This window comes from Trichechus manatus, unplaced genomic scaffold, assembly GCF_000243295.1.
Source record: "Trichechus manatus latirostris isolate Lorelei unplaced genomic scaffold, TriManLat1.0 scaffold00100, whole genome shotgun sequence".
NCBI lineage: Eukaryota > Metazoa > Chordata > Mammalia > Sirenia > Trichechidae > Trichechus > Trichechus manatus.
Genome location: NW_004444036.1, coordinates 520,546 through 545,181, shown reverse-complemented (window position 1 = coordinate 545,181; position 24,636 = coordinate 520,546). Strand labels below are relative to the sequence as shown.

Sequence of the window (24,636 nt, the reverse complement as noted above, 5' to 3'; positions counted from 1 at the left end):
GTTTTATTGACTATGCAAAGGCATTCGACTGTGTGGATCATAACAAATTATGGATAACATTGCAAAGAATGGGAATTCCAGAACACTTGATTGTGCTCATGAGGAAACTGTACTTAGACCAAGAGCAGTCATTTGAACAGAACAAGGGGATACTGTGTGGTTTAAACTCAGGAAAGGTGTGCGTCAGGGTTGTATCCTTTCACCATACTTATTCAATCTGTATGCTGAACAAATAATCCAAGAAGCTGGACTATATGAAGAGGAATGCAGCATCAGGATTGGAGGAAGACTCATTAACAACCTGCGATATGCAGATGACACAACTTTGCTTGCTGAAAGTGAAGAGGGCTTGAAGCACTTACTGATGAAGATCGAAGATCACAGCCTTCAGTATGGATTACACCTCAACATAAGGAAAACAAAAATCCACATCATGATAAACGGAGTAAAGATTGAAGTTGTCAAGGATTTCTTTTTACTTGGATCCACAATCAGCGCCCATGGAAGTGCAGTCAAGAAATCAAAGGATGCATTGCATTGGGCAAATCTACTGCAAAGATCTCTTTAAAGTGTTAACAAGCAAAGATATCACTTTAAGGACTAAGGTGCTCCTGACTGGAGCCACAGTGTTTTCAGTTGCCTCATATGCATGTGAAAGCTGGACAGTGAATAAGGAAGACCGAAGAGGAATTGATGCCTTTGAATTATAGTGTTGGAGAAGAACATTGAATATATCGTGGACTGCCAGAAGAGCAAACAAATCTGTCTTGGAAGAAGTACAGCCGGAATGCTCATTAGAAGCAAGGATGGCGAGACTTCGTTTCACATACTTTGGACATGTTATCAAGAGGGACCAGTCGCTGGAGAAGGACATCATGCTTGGTAAAGTAGAGGGTGATCGAAAAAGAAGACCCTCAACGCAATGGATTGACACAGTGGCTGCAACAGTGGGCTCAAACATAGCAATGATTGTGAGGGTGGCATAGGACCGGGTAGTGTTTCGTTCTGTTGTATATAGGGTCACTATGAGTCGGAATTGACTCGATGGCACCTAACAACAACAACTTCCCTAATAAACCACTTAACTTTGAGTATGGTCTGTGAGTTCTGTATGGCCATTGCGACAAATTATTGAACTCAGCAGAGAAGTAGAGAGTGCAGTGGGAGGGATGGTTGGTGTCAGAATTGGAAAAAAAAAAAAAAAATTGGAGAGAGGAAGTATGCCTGACCTCTGCTTCATAGGAATCAGCCTTGGACTGTTGATGTTGATCTTGATTCTCCTTCCCCTTTGTGAAGTTAGAAATCCTACGGGGGCAGTTTTATTCTGTCCTGTAGGCTAACTTTGAGTTGGAATCAACTCAACGACAATAGGTTTAGTTTGTGGATGGTGGGTTTTAGGAGCCCTGGTGACGCAAACTGTTAAGCACTCTGCTACTAACCAAAAGGTTGATGGTTCGAACTCTTCAAGGCACTCCATGGGAGAAAGACCTGGCGGTCTGTTCCCGTAAGATTACAGCGTAGAAAACCCTATGGAGCAGTTCTACTCTGTCATATAGGGTCACTGTGAGTTGAAAATCAACTCGAGGGCACACAACAACCTGGTAGGCTTTAAGTTTGTGCACAAATTCTTTGGTACTCTTCTCTTCAAAAGGTGGAGTTGCTTTCCCTCCGCTTGAATGGGGGCCAGATTTAGTGACTTGCTTCTAAGGAATACAGTGTAGCAGAAGAGATTCATAACTTCCAAAGGTATGTGAGAAAAAGAATAATAGCTTCTGCCTGGCTCTCTGGCTCTCCATCACTCTCTCCTTCCCTGGGTCAGACTAACCTGATTTTTGATAGACTCATTCTTTCTTTAGATTGTTATCTTCAGTGCCTTCAAAGAGGCTACTATCAGCTCTGTGAAGCACTTTGCTTATCTCTGCTGGGATCCATTACTGGTGTTGGGAACCATTATTGAATCCCTTTTAGGTCTTCAAGGGCCATCATTTCTGTATCTCCACGTCTTTAAGGGGCGCACTGTGTTCTGTCTACATTAACTGCTCTCACTTTTGCTGCTGGAATCATTGTCTGTTAAGAACTGTGCCTGCCAGCAGAGTAAAAAAAGCAAAAAACGAAACCAGTTGCCATTAAGTCGATTCCGATTCAGGGCGACAGCATGTGTGTCAGAGTAGAACTGCTCTCCACAGGGTTTTCAATGGCCGAGTTTCAGAAGTAGATTGCCAGACTTTTCTTCCGAGGAGCCTCTGGGTGGGTTCGTACCGCCAACCTTTCATTGATAGCCTACCACCGCTTAAACATTTGGGCTACCCAGGGACTCCAGGAGAGTAAAGACTACAAGAAAATACAGCTCCTCAATGCGGGAGAGAGGAGGGAAGAGGTATTCTCCCCAGATTCCTCAAGGGCTGTGGATATAACCTGAATATGTGCCCCTTTATTTGGATGGTTATTAAACAGTCATGAGCAAGCAGGCGCAAAACAATGCATAGGACTGTAAGCTCAATGATGTCCCAGCTCTCTTATCCTTTGAGGTGCTCTGAACATCATTTTGCGTGAAAGTTTCACTCAAGCCTACTGGCCATTATTGTAAAGGCAGGATGCCTTTGACTGTAACCAGTATCAGGGAACGGAATCTTCAGAGTTGATAGCTGGACCCAGGACCATTTAAAGGTTTAGCCTAGAGTATAATCCCTAAGAAAACAGACTTCAGACCTGCTAGGTTTTTAGACTCTTTTAATGCAAGGATGGGAAGAGTCTCAAATATTTTAGCCAACCCACATATCTGGAATATCACTGATTTCACCAATATGAAGTCATTTCTAACGTCTGTTGTACTGGTCAGCCAGCTACTAACTTCACCAATGAAACCCCATTTCTAACCTTCATTTTGCTATTTAGCAAAGCATTTGTGGTGGCTGCTTCTGGAATATGGACTCTCTGATTAATGGGTAAGGTCCTTGGGTGGCACAAGTGGTTTGCACGCAACTACTAACCTAAAGAGTGACGGTTCAAACCCACCCAGAGACACCATGAAAGAAAGTCGTGGCAATCTGCTTCCATAAAGATTATAGCCAAGAAACACCAACAGAGCGCAATTCTACTCTGTAACACATGGGGTCACCATGAGTGGGAATTGACTCAATGGCAATAGGTTTGGTTGTTGTTTGATCAATGTTAGCTGACCACCCCTGGAATGTGAAGTCCTGAGTGAGATCATTGTCAGCCCTTAAATTAGCTCACGCATGATGCTACACTGTCTTTGCTGAGAGTCAGGTACAGACCTCCTCATACCCTCTAACATGATTGAAGGGGTTGAAAAATCTTAAGAAGCACTGTGTCTATTGCAGGAGTGGAAACCTAGAAAAGGGAGAGAATCTGGGAGGCCAGGCTGGCAGAACCCATCCAAGTGATGTCGGCAGAGAGAATCTTGTCCAAAAAGTGGACTTCACAAATAATGGCCCCATTGACAAGGTTTTCCCTAGAGTAGAGATGGAGACCCCAGGCTATCCTAACCTAATGTCTTTGAACACTGGAAACTATTTGATTTCTTACTCACAAACAAACTTCCCATTATAATCTGGCTTCCTACATGGGTCTGACCACAGGGAGGAAATGGGGATATGAGTACATTTCCATTCTGTGAGACGCTTACATTGCTTGGTGTTAGTAGAGGGGTATTATGACCTTATATATCAGGCCCAAAAGCTTGGTTAATGTGGATCTGCCCCTGGAGAGTCCCTCCAAGAAGCCCCGCTGGCCCCCAGAGTATCTTAGATGTCCCGCGGTGTGCATCCCTAGCACATTGCACTTCCTGTGCCATACCAGTCTCTACTCTTAAGTGAAATGGCTTGGTTAATTCACTCTTCCTCCCAGCAAGGTGGCCAAGGAGGTGAGGGTCAGGACTGTGCCCACGTTACTCCTGAAATCCCAGTGTCCAGCAAAATGCCAGGCCCAGAGAAGGCTCTCAATAATGCTTATGGAGCGCAAGAACATCTGAGTAGATGGATGCACTGATCCATCAGTTTTCTGAATCTGTACAGATGGAAGCCAAGCCCTCAATTCCCCAAGGTGATATCCCTTCATGGGGCCTCTTGGAAAGTTTCTTGGTGGCAGGGTCCCTCGGCAACTGTAAAAATGATGACATGGTGGGGGCATCTGACTTCATCTAACTTCACAAGGGAGAAGGAGAAGCAAAATCAACAGCTCAAGGCTGATTCCTATGAGGCAGAGGTCAGACATACCTCCACCCTCCAATATTTTTACCAATTCTGACACCAGCCATCCCTCCCACAGCACTCTCTGCTTCTCTGCTGGGTTCGAGAATTTGTTGCAATGGCCACACAAAACTCACAGACCATACTCACAGTTATGTGGTTTATTAGGGAAGTAACAGGTTACAATTCAGGATCAGGAACAACTCAGGATACAGTTCTTTAATCAGGACAGCCTCTTCTCAGCCATACCCACAGGCAGCCTTCCCTCTGGCCCTCAACCTCTTGGCTCCTTGGCCGCTCTGCCCGGCCTCTGCCCTGCTCAGGCAAGTGTTACAAAGCTCTTTAGCTCTGTCAATAAGTGCCCAGGGGCACCCTACTCCACCAGCAAGCCTTGGCCCAAAAGTCCTCAGCTCTCTTGTTGCATGGGTCGGCACACCCACTGTAACCACCTTACTCCATGGGCTGGGAAGCCCACCACGCCGTCTCGCACCAGTCTCCTGGTTCTGCTGCCTCCACTTCTCTGCCACTGCTTCTCACTGTCTTGCACCGTCTCTGGTGTTACAGCTCTCTCTCTCTGTCTCCTGGGTCTAGGAGGTTTTCAGCACAGGAACTTGGGTCCAAAGGATGCACTGTGCTCCTTCTCTTCTTGGTGGTAGTGAAGTCCCCCCTGTCCACCTCTGGGATGGCTCATTTTAAGCCTAGCAGGATGGCAAAACTGACCAATCCCCTCATTAGGGTTCCATACACCTATTTGCATGGTTCCACCCCTACAAGGGTTCTATGCACTTATTTGCACCATTAGTTAGCTATTCAACCCCCTTGCACTATTGGCAAGCAATCTGATCCCACAAGCACCTCATTTGCATAGTCCCACCCAGTTATTTGGTGGGAGTTACAAGACCATGGCTAGAAAGGCCATATAAAAGTGATCCATTGCACTGCAGCAACACTGTAAAGACCTCACGGGCCACGATCACTCCAGGATAAACGTGGAGGCAACAGAATTTTCATTCATTAATTAAACATTTACTGAGCACTTGCTATATTCCAAACACTTTATTAGACAGCAGACATAACACAATTTAGAATAAGGGGCTCCCAGGCCAACATTGTGGAAGAAAGGCCTTGCGATCTCCTTCCGTAAAGATTGTTGTTGTTGTCTAGTGCTGTCGAGTCAATTCCAACTCATGGCGACCACATGTGTTACAGAGTAGAATTGCTTCATAGGGTTTTCTTGGCTGTAATCTTTACAGAAGCAGATTGCCAGGTCTTTTCTTCTGAGGTGCTGCTGGGTGGGTTCAAACTGGCAGCCTTTCAGTTACCAGCCAAGTGCAAGCCATTTGTGCCACCCCGAGATCCAAGAAAATCCTATGGAGCAGCTCTACTCTGAAATACATGGGGTCACCATGAGTCAGAATCAACTCAATGGCCACAGGTTAGCCCAACACTGGACAGTCATATGCAGAGTAAACAATAGCATAAATTGTAAAATAGAAGTATTGCAAAGGAACTTCTAGAGGCTTCTTTTGTACTGGTGGTGGGGATGTTTAAGGAAAGTGTAAGGGGACATAAGAGCCGTGTCTAGAAAGGTTGATAGGAGTGACATTAACCATGCTAGTTTAACTTGTCCACCTCAGAGCGTTTTCAGAGAAAGAAAAGCTCTTACTAACTTTTAAAACAGCCAAGGCCATTATTTCATCAAAAGAGTTGAATTTCATGTTTGTTGCATGCTATTGGGGTTGTAGGTAATGAAAGGGAGTATTTGCCTTTTCATAGAACAAAGAGTGTATTGTTTGGTTAGATTACCCAATACCATCCTTCTGAGCTAACCCTGATTTTAGTCCTTATAGGAATTTGGCCAATTTCAGCATTGGCTATACACTTCTCCTCTTCTGGCAAACATAGAATCTAAAAATGGTGTGGCAGTGGCAGTGTCTGATCTCCTCTAACTTCACTGGGGGGAGGAGAATCATTACCAACATCAACAGCCCAAAGCTGATTCCTATGAGGAGAGGTCAGAAGACCTCCTCTCTCCAGCCTTTTTTTTTTTTTTTTTCTTTTTTTTTACCAATTCTGACACCAGCTGCCCTGCCCATGGCACTCTACTTCTCTGCTGGTTCGATAATTCATTGCAATGGCCACACAGAACTCACAAACCATACTTAACAGTTACGCGGTTTATTAGGGAAGTAACAGGTTACAATTCAGGATACAGTTCTTCAAACAGAACAACCTCTTCTCAGCTGTGCCTGCAGGCCTCTCTCTGGCCCTCAGCCCCTCAGCCCCTTGGCCCGGCCTCTGCCCTACTTGGGCAATGTTACAAAGCTCTTTAGCTCCAACAATAAGTGCCCAGAGGCACCCTACTCTGCCAGCAAGCCTCAGCCTGAAGGTGCTCAGCTCTCTCACTCCGTGGGTCGGCACACCCACTGTAACCACCTTGGTCCGTGGGCTGGGAAGCCCACCCTTCTGTCTCCTGCTGGTCTCCTGGTTCTGCTGCCTCTGCTGCCGTTGTTTCCATGCCACTGCTTCTCACCATGTTACAGCTCTCTCTCTCTGTCTCCTGGTCTAGGAGGTTCTCAGCACAGGGATCTGGGTCCAAAGGACACGCTCGACTCCTAGCCCTTCTTTCTTGGTAGTGAGGTCCCCCCTTTCTGCCTCTGGGATGGTTAATTTTAAGCCTAGTGGCAAAACGGACCAATACCCACGTTATTTGCATGGTGCCACCCCCACAAGGGTGCCATCCACCTTACTTGCATAGTCCCACCTAGTTGTCTGGTGAGAGTTTCAAGACCCTGGTGAGAAAGGACATATAAAAGCTATCTATCACACCGCACAGAAAGATTTAGAAAATTATTCTATTTTATACTCAGATTGCTCAGGCAAATTGATGGCAGATTGTGGTATGTATTATTAGATTGCCACAAACTGGGGTGCCAGTGCTGTCAGGAAGAGGATACTTAAAAATACAAACTCTCCTCATATATGGAATATTGGGGGAGTATGTGCACTTCAAAAACTCAAATACATATACTGCATACTTCAGAGTATGGGCATTCATTAATTTTGCTCTTATTTATTTCCCCAAGTGTCAGCTATCATTACAGACTTTCCGGGAAATGGAAATTGTATTTATGTATAAAGACAATGGGAAAGAAAAATAGGAAATACTTGTGAGTCGTGCATTGGGCTCTATTGAAAAATCACTATGTAAATGTTAAGCTTGACTCTAGAAAATATTTCTGACTTGAAATATTATCCTTCTTTGCCAGTGATTTCCAAAGTTTGTCTAAGATTCACACATTTCATATTCATCTGAGATATTAAAATACAGATTCCAAAACCCCCTTTAAGATCTAATTTGGAGAAAATTGGCATCTTTAGGGATATTTTGTCTTCCCATCCATGAATATAGTATATCTTTCCATTTATTTAGGTGTTCTTTAAACCTTACATTGCTTGTACATCTTTTGTTAGATTTATTCCTAGGTATCTTACATTTTTTGCTGCTAATTAATATGGTAAATATCAAAAATTATAATGAAATATTTCAGGCCTACAAAAAGCTATTAAGAAAATATAATGAATCACTGTCTACAGGTCATGAATCAGTATCCTGTCGGGAGACAAACAACACATTTATTTTCACAGAGAAAATGTAACATAAAAAATTGTTAACCCATGTGATGGAGAACTGAAATGGCAAAAAAGGGAAGACTAAAGTAGCAATTTCTGGAAATAGCTATTACCCATAGGCCTGGAGGCAAAAAGAAAGAGGTTGAAATTATTAAGACTGACAAGCTTGGAGGACAGGCCCCGTGGGCCAGGGGCCCAGGCCTCTGAGGAGGGGCATTGGCTGACTGGTGCTGGAGTCTTGGAGGGGGCACAGTGAGGTTGGTTCTGGGGGAAAACCGCAAACTGGAATCGACTGCGACTGCTGAAACTAACTGTGTCCTGGTGAAGACCAGTTGCTGAGTTTATGCTGACAAAAACAAAAACCCACTGCCGTCAAGTCGATTCCGACTCCCAGCAACCATATAGGACAGGGTAGAACTGCCCCATAGGATTTCCAAGGCTGTAATCTTTATGGAAGCAGACTGACACATCTTTCTCCCGTGGAGTGGCTGGTGGGTTCAAACCACCGATCTTTTGGTTGGCAGCCAAGCGCTTTAACCGCTGCAACACTAGGGCTCTCCATGCTGACAAAACGGAGAAACAAATCAGAAGGAACAAGTTCCTTCTTCCTCCCCGTGCCTTCCAGTCTCCCTCTAGCGCCCCCTAATGGCAGAGCCTCACAGGGAACCGCTCACAAAGGAGAAAGGTTTACAGAGTCCCAGTCCCAGTATCACAAAGCAGAGCATGGAAGCGTGGGTTTGAAGTTCAGAGACAAAAGCATAATGACCAGCACAGGTGACATGAAAGATATTGAACAATGAGTACAGCTGCTCAGAACAGGTGCTCAACTTCCGGCTAGAGGGATTCTGGAGGCCCCCAGCTGTGCCAGGCTTTTCTCATCAGTGGCTGGATCATGGGGAGGCCTGGGAGGAAAGTCCCAGGGGAGGGGTTGAGCAGTCAGAATGGCAGAGGGACATAATCAACAGTGTCATTATCAATGCTAACTTTTTAACAATTCCTTAGTGTTATCCAATAGCCAGTCCATTTTCAAATTTACCCTATTGTCTCAAGAATATATTTTGAGTACATATATTCGTATATATATGATTAGGGCCCTGGTGGCCCAGTGGTTAAGCACTCATCTACTAACCAAAAGGCCAGTAGTTCAAACCCACCAGCTACTCCGCGGAAGAAGGATGTGGCAGTCTGCTTCTGTAAGGATTTACAGCCTTGGGAACTCTATGGGGCAGTTCTACTCTGTCCTATAGTGTTGCTATGAGTCGGAATCGACTCAACAGCAATGCATTTGGTTTTTTGGTTTATATATGTGATCGTATATAATATATATCTGATATCATATATATATTAATATCATTGAAGTTGGAAAGGCAGCTAGTTGTGACTGCAATACTTTATCATTCCTAATTAAACTTCCTCTCTGTGTTCTTTGGAATCCCTGGGTAGTGCAAAAGAGTAATGTGCTCGGCTGCTAACTGAAAGGTTGGAGGTTCAAGCCCACCCACAGGTGCCTGGGAAGAAAGGCCTGGCGATCTACTTCCAAAAAATCAGCCGTTGAAAACTCTATGGAGTGCGGTTCTACTTCGATACACATGGGGTCGCCATGAGTCGGCATGGCTGTAAATCTTTACGGAAGCAGACTGCCACATCTATCTCCCGCGGAGCTGCTGGTTGTTTGGGATTGCTGACCTTTCAGTTAGCAGTGGATCGCTTTAACCTCTGTGCCACCAGGGCTCCTTATATTTTATAGTAATAGGCTTTTTAAAAAGCTGTTTTGTGATCTTCACTTTTAGATCATGGTAGAAACCCCAGCTTCCCACTCTCAGATCAGTTCGTTCCTCTTCGTTAGTAAAAGAAACTGCAAACATTAGCTGGGCACGTGAGTGTCAAGAATAAGACTGTATTTTCCAGCCCCCTTCTGATCAAAGTGGTGCAAGTGGAAAGTGGTGTGGCTACTTCCCGGAAACCCCCTTACAGGACAGCAGGTGGCACCATTTGCCTCTTCTCCCTTTTCTCCAGCCTGTGGCCGTTGAAGGCAGGTAAGTATTCTAGGAGCCCTGGAGAAGGAACCCTGGTGGAGGAGTGGTTATGTGTTCTGCTGCTAACTGCAAGGTCGGTGGTTCACCCTATGGGGCACGTTATGGATTGAATTGTGTCCCCCCCAAAAGTGTGTCAACTTAACTAGTCCATGATTCCCAGTATTGTGTGATTGTCCACCATTTTGTCATCTGATGTGATTTTCCTACGTGTTGTATGTAAACCCTACCTCTATGATGTTAACAAGGCAGGATTAGAGGCAGTTATGTTAATGCGGCAGGACTCAATCTACAAAATTAGGTTGTATGTTGAGTCAATCTCTTTTGAGATATAAAAGAGAAAAGCCAGCAGAGAAACATCGGCACCTCATACCACCAAGAAACAAGAGCCAGGGGAATAGCGCGTCCTTTGGACCCGGGGTCCCTGTGCTGAGAAGCTCCTCAGCTGGGGAAGATTGATGTCAAAGACCTTCCCCCAGAGCCAACAGAGAGAGAAAGCCTTCCCCTGGAGCTGGCACCCTGAATTCGAACATCTAGCCTCCTAGACTGTGAGAGAATGAATTTCTCTTTGTTAAAGGCATCCACTTCTGCTATTTCTGTTAGAGCAGCACTAGATGACTAAGACAGGGCAGTTCTATTCTGCCCTACAGGGTCGCTGAGTCAGAATCGACTCCACAGCAGTGGATTGGAAGGAGTCTAAGTCCCCAACTATGTGGAGCCTTGCTCTACCTTCTTCTGGATTTCATTGATGTGAGATAGAAATAAGCATCCAGTTTAGACAACTGTGATTTTGGACTTTCCTAAATCATAGTATATATTATATGTGGAGTTGCTTCTGGGGAGGAAGGTCTGATACTTTTTCACGTGTGTTTGCACACCACATTCATTGCCCATCAGCACCCTCTCAATATAGTTATATTTTGTTTTTGTTAATTTAATTATCCTTTTTACATGGAGCCCTGGTGGTGCAGTGGTTAAGCGCTTGGCTGCTAACAGAAAGGTCAGTGGTTTGAACCCACCAGCTGCTCCAAGGGATAATGATGGGGCAGTCCGCTTCTGTAAAGATTACAGCTTTGGAAGCACTGTGGGAAAGTTCTACTCCGTCCTATAGGGTCTCTATGAGTCGGAAGGGACTTGCCAGCAATGGGTTCATTTTTTATTTTACATTATTATTTCCATGTGAATATTATTCATATCCTAGTCATAGTGTCCTATGAATACATTACTTTTCTCGTTCAACTTTGTTTTGTGTCTGAGTTAATAATTGTTTTTGTTTTTAAAAATTAATTTTATTGCGGTGAAAATATAGCAAAAAGTTGCCATTTTTACCTATTTTTGAGTGTAGAATTCAGTGACATTAATTACATTCACCACATTGTGCTACCATCATCTCTATCCATTTCCAGAAGTTGCCAAAGAGAGAAACTGATAGCAGATATCTTGCTTTGATTCGGGGGTTTTCTTGCTCACGAAACCAAATATTTAAAGAAATCTCAGACCTAAATGAATCTGCCAGCACTTTTCTTTCACCAGAAATTGCAAATCCTATCTTTCCTGTTGGGAGCCAGGCTTACAAAATTTGAATTTCAAAAGATATGGCTAGGTGAAGGGGCTCCTGAACTGCTATCCCTTGATCTCAGTAAAAGGGGGAGGGCAGGTTTCAATCAGTCTTGTTAAGATTAGCCAATGGTTGGTCTTCTTTATTTCTCTCTCCTCTCCTCTTTATAAGTCCCATTGTACCTAGTTTCTTGGAGCCACTTGCTTTTTCTGGAATCAAAATGGTCTCCCTATGTGCATATAGAATAACTGCTCAGAATAAACCTTATGTTCAAATTTTGATGAGTTTCGATTATTTTTAACAAAGTTTTCATCCCCCCAACAGAAACTCAGCCCTTCAGCAGTAACTCCCATTCCCTCCTCCTCCTAGTCCCTGGTAACCACTGATGAACTTTGGTCTCTATGCATTTGAAGAAATTTCTGAAAACTTAGACAAAAATAAAGAGTAAAAAAGTAATCTCAACCACCAGACATAAGTACCAGTAACATTTTGGTGTAAGCCTTCCAGTCTTTTTTTTTTTAATGCATAATGATTTAGGAAATAATATTGGAGTTATTATTCCCTGTCCTTGAGCATAGAGAATGTGACCCAGCTGGAGCTGGGCTCACAAGGGCTCACAAGCACTCACAAGGACTCACAAGGACTCACAAGGACACATCAACTGGGCCCTAATGTATAAAGACAATAGCTAAAATAGTCTTGGAAAGTATCTTTTAGGGAACCTTTCACATAAAGCCAATCAAACAACACAAAGGACTTTTCACTCTTACCTTTTTCTATTAGCATTTAGTGAATTGAGATTTGTTGGACCAATGAAGACCCTCCTGACTGTCGTTACTGAAACTCGTACCAATGGTTGTGAAGGTAGACAATTCACAATGTAGGATCACAGTTTCTAGCCAATCTGTGAAAAGGCAAAGCTTTCAATGGCCTTGCCCATTTGTAATGTTAATATATACTGATGACTCTGTAACTGTTCCTGGGCTCAGGCAGACAAGGCTGTGGCAACATGCTTGTTCGTTTTCCCATTCTTGCCTATTCTGTAATGGTCTCTGAACTCCCCCAGACACGGCTCTAGCCGCATGCTTGTTGGTTTCCCACTTTTGCCTTTTTGAATATATGCCAAATAAAACTTTCTTTTTGTTTTACTAAACTTTGTGATGTTTTTCCCCTACAACAATATACATGTCCAACACACACAACATGTGCATTTTCAGAAAACGAAGTGTAATTATATTCAATATAGTTTTGTAACTTGCCCTTTGTTTTTCATTTAACATTATATTGTGAACCTTCTTTCATGTCAAATATAGAACTCTGACATCATTTTTGTAAGCAGCCAACAAAATCCTTTAGCCAAAAGAAATCACTCTCTGAGCCCCAATGAACCCAACAGATCCAATCAGCTTCCTCCGTAGAACGAGGACTGGGTTTTTCCCCTGCCAGGAAGGCTGCAGCTTTGCCCCGAGCTACAGAGTGAAGTTCAAGGGGATGACTCATGTACTCATTTGCATAACCATAGTGCACTGCGAACAATAGATATTCAAGTTAAAAAAGTTTATGGTTTCCTTTAAAACTATTATTTCAAAGAATGAGATTTTTCTTTACACAATTGATTGAAAGAGCTGCAGCAGGTATTTGAATTGGGCTTAATTTCCACCCTCAGTGTACAAGGAGTAGCAGCTACCTGGCAGTTGGCATTCCAAGCTGGGTGGTATACTCTGGTTTCTCTTCATATCGCATAAATCTTTCGCCTTTTACTAAAGATTTCCGTGGAGAGGGACTAACTTGAGACTTAAACCAATTTTTTTGAGGTCTTGCTTATACAAGGCCTATATTGTTGTATGTAATATTAGACCTTGTCTTTCCTTCAAGTAGGACTTATGTTTCATTTTTTCCTATAATTCACATAGTACCTAAATTTTATGATAGTTAAATATCCTTTGTAGTTTAATTGCACTTGTATTTGATGTCTTTGTATAGTTATTCTGTTCTTTTGTTTTTTTTTTTTTGCACTGTATTTGTGAGATTACTGTGTAGCTGTTGTTTCTTCATGTTCTTTGCTGTTCACTAGGGTGTCATATTGTAGTGCTAGTTCCATTCTACTGTTGATGGACATTAAGGTTGGATGCAGTTTGAGGCCACTCAAAAAAAAAACAAACCCACTGCCATCGAGTCGACCCTATAGTATAGAGTAGAATTGTCCTATAGGGTTTCCAAGGAGCGGCTGATGGATTCAAACTGTCGACCTTTTTGTTAGCAGCCGAGGTCTTAACCTCTGCACCACCAGGGCTCCTTAAGGCCACTCAGACAATGCTATTATGAACATTCTTGCACATCGACCAGTGCACATGCCATAGGGTATAATATTTATCTTCCACTTTACTAAGCAATGCTATTTTTTTTTCCATAAGTCTTTATGCCATTTTATACTCCCTAGGACAGTAACTGGAAACCCTGGTGGCGCAGTGGTTATGAGCTACAGCTGCTAACAGAAAGGTGGGCAGTTTGAATCCACCAGGCACTCCTTGGAAACCGTATGGGGCAGTTCTACTCTGTTCTATAGGGTCGCTATGAGTTGGAATCGACTCGATGGCAACCGGTTTTGTTTTGTTTTGGTAGGACAGGAATTGCGGGTCAAAGAACAGTCTATATTCAACTTTTCATTTAAGTAATGCCAATTTTCTTTTTCCTGACTGTACAAGTGTATATACTGTATAGCAGTATATCAACGTACCCGTTGTATCATATACTCACAGACTCTTGGTATTTTCAGACTTAAATTTTTGACCATCTGGTGGGTGTGAAATCTACCATTTAAAATATTTGTATATATTCCATTGTATGGCAGAATCATCACTTTTGTTTAAATCGAAATTCTAGTGTAGGGCATGCAGGTGGTTTCCAATTTTTCTATTTTATCATCAAAGCAGTGCTTATCAAAATGACTTCCTTAGAACAAATGCCAACAGTGGAAATGCTGGATTAAATGCTCTGCAAATTAAAAGTTTGATCCCTACTACCCAATTGCCATTCAAGATTTTACAAATTACATTCCCTTCAACAGTGTTTGCATGCCTTTCCCCCCATACCCTCGTCAAAAGTAGGTATTGTTTTTTAATCTAAATGATGCATGTATTTAATTTTAGAAATCAAATTACACAAGGCTTTTCCAACAGCTGGCTCCCGACTGCCCTTCTGCATCCTGATTCCCACTTCTCAGGAACCTCCATCTTACACGCTTGCCACTTTAATCTATTTGCTTCCATAGCTCACAATAATATACCACTATTTTTGATTATCAGTTTTAGATTGTGGCAGAACTTGCTGTTCTCTACCCTGATTCCATGGCTCCTAGGTGGTGCAATGGTTAAGCGATCTGCTCCCGTGAAGATTATAGCCAAGAAAACCCTATGGGGCGGTTCTACTCTGTGACACATGGGTCACTATGAGTTGGAATCGACTCGATGGCACCTAACCACACTAACTGAAAGGTTGGTGGTTCAAACCCACCCAGAGGCACCTCGTAAGACAGTCCATTTATAAAAGCGTTGGTAACATGTACATTAAGATGTCCATCACGTATTCCTTTTTAGAAATTACTTTTGTGTTTTGTCCAGATTTTGAATATTGTCTATTTGCATGACTCAATTTCACAAGCGTGTATTCTCTTAATTTGATTAACAATAAACACTTTAGCTAATTTTGCCAGTGGCAGAAATATCATATTCTTGTGCTACACTCATTTCATAGAGGCATTTCATAGCTCAGTGCCCATATGCCATTGATATCCTACTGTAAGTGTCCACAGAAGTTTGAAGTTGTCGAGTGGTCATTTCATTGTAGTAGGGGTTTTGCATTGTTTAAGTGCAGTAATGGCAGAGAATAATATTACCTACTTAATGGGCAGCATAAAAGAGGAAGACCCTCGACGAGATGGATTGACGCAGTGGCTACAACAATGGGCTCAAACATAGCAACAATTGTGAGGATGGCCCGGGACCCGGCAATGTTTCATTCTTTTGTACATAGGGTCACTATGAGTCAGAACCGACTTGATGGCACCTAACACAACACACACATGCACATCGTGATTAAAGTGTGAATACTTCAGTAGCAGCCACCCAAAAGCCTGATCTGTTAGCTCTATTTTATAGGTCATGGGCTTAATTTTTAAAAGAGCTGGTTAACTTTGCTGAGTTTTAGCTCTAGCTAACAGAAAGCATAGCCATTGCTCATCATGGTTCTCAGGAAAGAACGCAGATAGATCAATATATATGATCACTACCTGGTGTTGGTGAAGAATATTGAATATACCATGGATTGCCAGAAGAACAAACATTTGTCTTGGAAGAAGTACAGCCAGAATGCTCCTTAGAAGCAGGGATGTCAAGACTTCGTCTCACGTAGTTTGGACATGTTATCAGGAGGAACCAGTCTCTGGAGAAGGACATCATGCTTGGTAGAGGGTTGGCGAAAAATAGGAAGACCCTCAACGAGATGGATTGACACAGTGGCTGCAACAATGGGCTCAAACATAGCAACGACTGTGAGGATGGCTCAGGACTGGGCAGTGTATAGGGTCACTGTGAGTCGGAAACAACTAGAGGGCACCTAACAACACAACTTGGGGTAGGGAACCTCCCGACAATAGCCTTAGAGTAGAGGGCCTACTGACTGTGGGTTAGAATGATCTTTTTTATTTATTATGAACCCACTGAATTTGAGAAGGGTACAGTTAAAGTAAAACGTGTTCTTACAACTCAACATCATCTCAAGGCAGTTTTAATTCTAACAATGGGGGCCTACATACCAGATCACTTTGAAACATTTAGAGGTCCTCTTTTACTAGAATAGAATCTTTATTTAGGAAAAAAAATTACAATTTATACCTTCCCACTAAAAGTGACATCTATTAGCTAGAAGAAAGTGTAATGTAGTTTTTCATTTTGGAAGTAAATCGGGATGCGTTGATATTAAATGCTGTTTAAAAAATCAGCTTAATGACTGAAATCCTAAATGGTTTTACCTAAACAAATCCCTTAGTGTGAAAACCAGATAATTTGATGATCTGAGAGAAATATAACTGCATGTGATTAAAGCTTCATGACTATATATTGGTCATAGCATGACTTGTTAATTTTCTAAGCACATCTTTTTTTTTATACTGTTAACATGTATTTTGTCATTTTATTTTCTTCATATCAATGTAATCTGTGGAAGTAATCATTCATTAAAAGGGCCCATCTTTCTCACAAGAAAACTGATTATAAACCATATCAAAATTTCCACCATTTTTAAAAACGTAAAAAATTTTGCTAAAATTTAATGCATCTAGTTTTCATAATTGAAAAATGTTTACCTTTACTTAAAAAATCTATTACCAGAAGGAGTGACCATATCAAATTATTTAAGTTACAGAAGCACATTCAGAGCCCTGGTTTTTATACCAAAAGCAATGAAGGAGGTAAATCAAACAGCGCAAGTTGGATGTGATCTTGTTTTTTTTTTTTTTTGGTAACCCATTGCCGTCAAGTCAATTCCGACTCAGAGTGACCCCGTGGGACACAGTAGAACTGCCCCATAGAGTTTTAACCATTTTTATTATGAAAAATTATCCTGGTTATAATAGGGCATCTTAAATCACTGAGTCCGAGTATAAATGCTGCTTTATCTCTGAAAAGCTAAGCTTCTCTACTTTAAATTCTCAAAAAAGTATAAATTGAGATTTCCCACTTTGCGTAAGAAGTCATCACTTTTGAGTATAAGGAGTATCTGACCTTGTAACTGAGCTTGCTGTAGTGGAGTAAAACGTTTGGCTCAACTGGCAGTGCCAGCTGAGGATTTACTTGCTTGCTATAAGCTGCTGTCACCGCAAATATTATTTGGTTGACTTCCTGGGTATAAGTACAGCAAACACGGGTACCACCTCTGCAGCCAGCATCAGACTTCAAGTCACATCAGCTGATCCAGCCCAATCACTTAAGTGAAAGCTGGCGAACAATGCAAAACGATTGTCAAAGAACCTCCTAGAAGAGAAGCAGCCCCTGTAGTCATTTTCCTTTGAAAAGTGCAATATCAGAAATGTCTGATTTAGAAAAGCTTATTCATTGTCTCCCTAAAAACTTAGTCCATCTTAATTGTGGTAGGGTGGCAAGGGGGAGTCAGCAGTAGGTGACAACTGCAACATCAGAGGAGACACCTGTAACACCAACTAGCAGAACAGTTATCCAAAGACATTTCGTGGAAGGGTAAGAAGCAAAAAGCACCAGACCTTCAGCTGCCCGGAAAGCATTTGTATATTAGAGCAGTGCTTCTTAAACCGAAATGTCCACTCCAGTCTCATGGGGGTCTTGTTAACAGGCAGACTGATTCAGCAGGTCTGGGGCCAGCCCAAGACTCTGCATTTCTAACCAGCTCTCAGGGTTGCTGATGCTGCTGGTTTCCAGGCCACACTGAGTAGCAAGGTACAATACCCATCGCGTGATGAAATATGTTGTTTCACTTTATAAGGCTTGTATATTTTTAGGCTTATATATCTTGTTGGCTAACCCCCAGGCATGTACTAAATACTTAGAAATTTCCCACCCAACATGGTTACAAATTATCTTGACCTTTAATAAAGGAATCACACTTCAGTTACCTGTATAATTTACTAAAGCAGAACATTTCACTCCTGGATGACTCCATGAAAATACAGCATTATTATATTCTGATGGTCTGTGTAAAATCTGTGCTCACTTTCATCTTCATGGGGCAGTAGGCAATTAGGTTGTTTTTAAATGCAACGCATACCATGCAAAATTGTTAGTAACAGCTGTACCGCATTTCAACTGTCATTTTAGGCTTGTTCCTTTTTCTGGAAGCTCTTGTGTTCCTTCAACATGCATCAGTAAGAATGTCACATACTCAGTGCCCAGCACTGTCATGTTCTGATCTGTTTGCAGCCCGGAATTGTAGCTACTTACGCACATTTAACAGGTCTCTTTTCATCCAGGAAACCCTATGAAAACAACTTTTCCCGTCAATGGGAGTATTTCAGAAGTTGCCAGTCACCATCGTCTCTAAACCCAAACTCAGTAATGGCCAACTGTGGTACTGCAAGTGGAAGCACGTGATAACGGGGCCTGTGGTTTCATAGAACACACGAGTAACTGAACCGAAGAGCAATGCTTGGCCCTGGGCCCAGTTCTCCTGTTGACTGTATCTTGGCCCAGAGGACAGACTCATTTTTATGGGGCTAAGAATATGCATACGTACATTTTTCTTATAAATTTCTGAATTCTATTCTCCTTTATGAAATAAAGGCTCCCAGAGAAATAAGGTTCAAGAAGCAAATGCTTCAGAAGTTTTCTGACATTAAGCACCTTGGTCTTTTAAAAATCATCATATTCTATGAACACGTGCCTGCTGGTGTAGCAGAATACAAGTAGGATTCATCAATAAAGCTCCATCTGTTGTACTCAGAAGAACACAGCCTTAGAAAGACTGACCGTTTAATTAAGATAAACAAAGCTAAAACATTTATACGTGGTGATGATTTAAACAAGAGACACTGAAGTGGACAGGCTTCTGAAGGTCCTTAATACAAAAAGGATGCAAGGCCCTGCTTTCTACAAAAATCGTGACGTGAAATTTAGGAAATATTACTAAATGTGGTATAGTTTAAAAAAAAAAAAAGTAAAACCCCAAAGAAAAACAAGTGTTTTTGCACAGTATTTCTTAATGTCAAATTGTCATGTTCAGACCATTAAAACTGACATACTTATTTTATCTTTTGGCTGCCACATGGAATTTTAGAAACTATCAAGAAAATAATTTTGAAAGTACTTCCTCTGAAGCTCTTTGGTTTAATTTGGTCACTTTCACAGTAATCAATTCAGCATGTTAACGTCCACGTATCAAAGAAATCACAAGGAGTACAAATGTTTACAAAACTAGGATTGAAGGATAAATTGTTGTATTTTTTGACCTCACAGAAAACAGAGCTCTAAGATTTTACTTGTGTTTCTGTGACAAAGATACCCATACCGACTATAAGGACATGTCTAACTAGATTTATATTAAAGAAATATTATGTTAAACATCCCTTTTTGATTATTAGGATAACTGTTCTAGATAGATTTGTTTTCTTTTTAAGTAGAAGAGGCAAGTTTCAGCTTGAAAAAAGAATAATGCTGGCTGAAGCGATTCTGAATTTCAATCAAATTATAGTCTTCTCTGCCTTCTGGTTCAGTGAGTCTGGACACCTAGAATGTTAGGGATTATTCGCTTATTTCAGCAACAGCTAATTTTCCTCTTGAAGCATTTTCTCTATTTCCTTATCCCAGTTTTCATCTCGTTTCTCTGATTCTGTCACCACCTCATATTCCTGAAGTTCCTGTTGTAGCTCTTTTTCCCAATCTGCAGAATCATCTGAAAGAAACAAATGAGAAGGAAAAGATTCTTTGTGAACTCATAATGCTGGTCTTAACACTTCAGTCAACTTTAATTACGTACGTCAGTCCTGTGATTTTTAACGTATCAGACTTCATCACCATGTATGCTCAGAAAAATGGAACCAGTTTTAACAATGACCAAAGAGAAATTTGTTGTTAGTGTAGAAGCAAAGGTATTATATGTCGTCAGTAAATTCTGGATGTTATTTTGCTTTACCCAGGTCTCTGCTTTTCCTTCTATTTAAATAATTGATAATTAATATTTGGTAGCAAGTTAATTTTTACCACTACCAATGATGATGATGGTAGCAAAAACAGCTAACGTTTATTGAGCACATACTGAGCTAGGCACTGGGCCAAATGCTTTCTGTATATCACTCTTTTCATCCTTAGAACATCCCATGGACCAGATACCACTATTCCACACATTTGTAGACATGGGGACGGAGGCTTAGAGATTAAGTGACTTACCCAAGACCACATGGCTTGATAGCCACAGACATGTGGCTGGAGAGCCCAGTTTTACACTTCCCACTTGCTTCCCTTTTCCCTGCCAGCTCCTCCTTTCTTCTGAATCCCCTCCTCCAGAGTCCCCTCACAGTGTGGAAATGGGCTTCAGGCTCAACTTTGGGAGGCTAGTTTTCTCGTGGGACCTCCAGCTGGTGGAGTTAGCTGAATGAACCACTGCTCTTTCCACCACCGTGGGAAGAGCTGGCTTCTTGAAGGCACTGCGCACTTGAGAGGGCTTCACGGCGCGCTCTTCGTGTGGTGAGGACTAAGGGACATTTGCTTTCCATCAGCAGAAAGCCAGGAACTTGCCCTGATGTGCCACAGAAAGCAGTGTCCCTCTTGCTTTGGTTCCTTTTTAAATTACTTTAGTAATTTAAGTGATGCTCTTGCTGTCCACAACAGCCGGCAAAGGAACCTTCTACTCACACATATAAATCCAGGCAAATGCCAGCCTTTAGAATGGAAGGCTGGCGAGCAGCCTCTCCACCGGGATGGTGCACACACATCTCACCCTGCCCCGGCCACATGTCCTTGGAGCTGAGGGGCCTTGGGCAGCCCACTTAACCTCCTGGGTCTTGGTTTCCCCCTCGACAATGGAGGTGGGGCTGGAGAGGGTTTCACCAGAGGAGCTAAGGTCAAAGCAGACTCCAAACCCCTTTGGTCCTTTTCTGCTCATGCTTAGGGCAGAGGACATGAGGTCTGGTCATGTTGACTGGAATCCACCTTCCCGTGAGGAGCTAATTCAACATTTTTAACAGGTACAATTCAGTAACATTGATGATGTTCATCATGTTGTACAACTATCACCACTATCCATTTCCAAATTATTCCACCACCATTAATAGAAACTCAGGGCCCCCTATACAACTTATTTTTGCATATTTGCTTCAGGATAACAATTTTCTACAATCAACTTAGGAATTGGGGGCAAGAACAGTTTTTCTGGCTTGGTTTGGTTTTTTACCTTCCAGCACAGTTGTCTCCTCTTCCTTTTTGTCAAGCACGAGCTGCTCCATTTCTTTCCTCAGATCCTCCTGATTTAAGTTACAGGCATCGAAGGCATCGCTGACAAACTCGGAAACACCCGGGCTGGTTGAAATCTCTTCCTCATCCTGGAATTCAACAAAGGAGCTCTGGAAGCGGCTGTCTACGTGACATTTATGTGCTAGAGTTCTTGTCATAGTCCTCTCACAATTTAAAGCAGCGTCATTTTCATTTCCTTCCTCTGAGAGGTGTAAGACAGAAGGATCACTGCTCTTCAACCTTCCAACTCGCATGTTGCTTGGTAACTGAGTGAGTTACCACCTGAGTCTATTATTCTCACTCAGTTTAGATCACTCGAATCATTCTATCTAATTCCTGGTGAGCACATCTAGAATTATTTATGCCAGTAAATCGGCTCATGTCTCAGCTGTAGAGTCTTGACTATTCAAGCCCCGGATACCTCCTATTCACAACAGATAAGACCCGTACTCCTAAGTCGTTTTAAATGGCATCTGAGTTAGCTAACACAGATTTACTTCACTTCTAGACATCAACCCGCTAGGTACAATGTAAAGCTGTATTACCTCTTGAGTTTTAAGCTGAGATTTGATTACGACAGGTGGCGTTTTGGGCCGTACTGCCTCTAAGAAGTGAGAATAAAAGAGACAATAATTGCTTGATTCAGTTCTGAATACATATTATAACAGCTAAAATACCCACAAGTATGATGATAGTAAATAATTCTCCAAAATAAGCTTTTATGTTATGCTTTCAGCTTTTCTAAAGTTCTTAACAGAACTAGCTGTGTGAAAACATCTTAACTCTAAGGGATACTGTTTAATATATCATCATATTCAATGCCCTTTATATAAGATTTCAAGCAGGAAATCTTTTTTTACTTCAGTGCTAGGAAAATCATTATAGTTGTATGATTTCTTTTAGGATAATGAGAATTAACTTATTTATCAAGTTTCCCCTTTGTCATGAGGCTAGAAAGCACAAAGTCAAATTTAATGCTCAGCCCGAGCACCCCTGCACAGTTAGCATCCTCATCTTCCTCACTGGCCCTCTTTTCTATTTTATTAGCCATACTAGATACATGGTCTTTACAGAATACTGTCTTAAGTCTATTTTGTTACACAGGCGTGATTTGGTCAAGTGGCATTTTCCGGTAAACTAATAAAAAGCAATGCTAAAGACTGACAGACAACTGGGATTCGTGTTAACATCTCTGTACAAAATGGCAAATTTTCATGTGTACAACAACTTCATTACATTTCCCTGGCCCTCCACGCAGTGGCAGATCACGTCCTAATAAGACTGTACAACCTGGACCTTACAACACACTGCTGTATTGCTTCATCATTTAAAACTCCATAACCTGCACTCCCCACTTCTTGTGGGGCCAGCCTCCAGTCGTAACTAGTACCTATACACACCTATACACAGCAGGTGCTCATTAAACGTTAAAAACAACACAAAACACATTTCTTATTTCAATGATTATTACAGGTATTGAATCGTTGCTAATATTATAAAACCTCTTTTCCCACAATCCAGGGTAAACTGTCACAATGAGAGCGAGCAAAAGGTTTAGTTTGCTAGTGCCTAGCTCAGAGCTGGGGACATGTAGCTTGGATTGGAACAGAGTTTAGTTCTGCTCTACCGCCTACACTTATTCAGGAAACACCAGGCCTAGTGGGAGAGAGAGAGAGAACAAAGAGGACGTGGTAAAGCAGAGTGGAGGAGAGCAGGCCTGAAAAGTCACTGTGGTAAAGGGCAAGGAAAGAGATGTGGGGGAGACGATCAACGGGGTAATAATAAAAACCAAGGAATGAGAAAAGCGCAAAGTAAAGGACAGCCTGGGGAAGACGTGTGTGAGCTGGGTCAGAGAGAGGGCAACAAAAATGAATATTTCCTCTGGAAAGGAAAATTTTTCCACAAGACGATGACATTTCTGGTATATACAAGACAAGCTCTTGAGAGTCTCTAAGCTGAGTTAAACAATTTTGAAGTAATTCTTTCCACAAAGTGAAGTATTCTTCTCTGAACGTACCTGTCAGCGGCAAATCGCCTTCTCTGCCGTTGCTCCCTCCCTTTCCTGCGGCCTGCTGCTGGGCGGCCAGGGCAGTCAGCTGGGCCGACTGCTTGATCAGGGAGACGCGGTAAAAGTAGTTCCTCCAAAACACTTCTTCCTTCACACTGTGCGAGAGAGACAACAATCCATTTGAGAATGCATGCAAACCAATACACACAGGGGTTATCTGTTTAGAGGCAAGTGGAATAGGTGGCAGTTACGAGTATTTTCAAACCCGAGTGAGGTTCAAACGAGATTCTCATTTGCTTTAGAATTGAAAAGCTGAATAGCAGGATAAAAAGGAGAGTTATCTTCTCCACAGCAGCAAAAGACAACTTACAGAAAACCAATGAAACCTCAGCATGTCTTGGTATTTTAATAACAACGCTCTGCCCTAAGCAGAGGAAAACAGGGTACTGTTGAGAAAGCAACATTATCAATTTGAGAGATGGGGTGTAGAGCCAGGCCTCCAGCAATCAACTGCTGTTTAGTGTATTAAATGCCTTCAAGCAGTGAAAAGAAAGGATTAAGGATGTTGTTCCTTTCGAAAGGAAATGTTTGGCAGCATTCTGATAACCAGCAATCAATAAAAGTTAACAACGAGATGGGAGATAGTTAATAAAAAGACTTAAGTGCAGTTCCACCTGAGAACTCTACAGGGCTTCTCACACTTGGCTGCATCTTAGAATCACCTGGTGTGGGGTGTTGGCGCCCAAGTGGGACAAGGTAATTGTCTACACAGGGGAGTAGCCTGGAACAGGAACCAGAGCCCGAGCAGGGAGAGGAGGGTGTCTGAGCAGGGGAGGAGGTGGCCGAGGAAATGGGAGATCGGTTATATCCAGGGGAATTGACCAAATAAGTAAACATATTAAGGTTTCTCACTGTTGGAGAAGGGAGTTACAAACACAGAAAAGGAAAACACTAGAATGATTTCTGTCATGAGGTATCACTGTGAACACGTGGTGTTCGATATAGATGCAACTGAGTGTATACATGTGTACACAATAGGCACGTATTTCCCAGCTCTGTCCACTGAGAGGGCCAAGGAGTAGTGATAGATACCTGAATAGTCATGAGCAGGCCTAGCACCCAGATCTTGGTTTCTAAATACTATTTTCTACTAAAAGGAACCAGGGCTCCTTGGATAAATGGCTGATTCCAGGGTTAGAGCAAGGAAAGTACAAGATGACCA

General features: G+C 42.2%; 1 protein-coding gene and 1 non-coding gene across 2 annotated transcripts in view; one reads left to right on the top strand and one right to left on the bottom strand.

Moving 5' to 3' along the window:
* The first annotated feature begins 13,151 nt into the window (after nucleotides 1-13,151).
* Nucleotides 13,152-13,268, top strand: LOC111821717 (U5 spliceosomal RNA). Its single transcript, XR_002825065.1, has one exon. It is a non-coding gene; the product is annotated as a U5 spliceosomal RNA (small nuclear RNA).
* Nucleotides 13,269-17,035: 3,767 nt separating this feature from the next.
* The window catches only part of SYAP1 (synapse associated protein 1), a 28,537-nt gene continuing 20,936 nt past the window's right edge, over nucleotides 17,036-24,636 (bottom strand). Inside the window, exons 6-9 of the mRNA XM_004382815.2 lie at nucleotides 23,424-23,569; nucleotides 21,952-22,010; nucleotides 21,348-21,495; nucleotides 17,036-19,850 (exon numbers count right to left, since the gene is read on the bottom strand). Of these exons, the coding sequence (XP_004382872.1) occupies nucleotides 19,723-19,850; nucleotides 21,348-21,495; nucleotides 21,952-22,010; nucleotides 23,424-23,569 (481 nt within the window). The 3' untranslated portion in view covers nucleotides 17,036-19,722. The remainder of the gene's footprint in view (nucleotides 19,851-21,347; nucleotides 21,496-21,951; nucleotides 22,011-23,423; nucleotides 23,570-24,636) is intronic.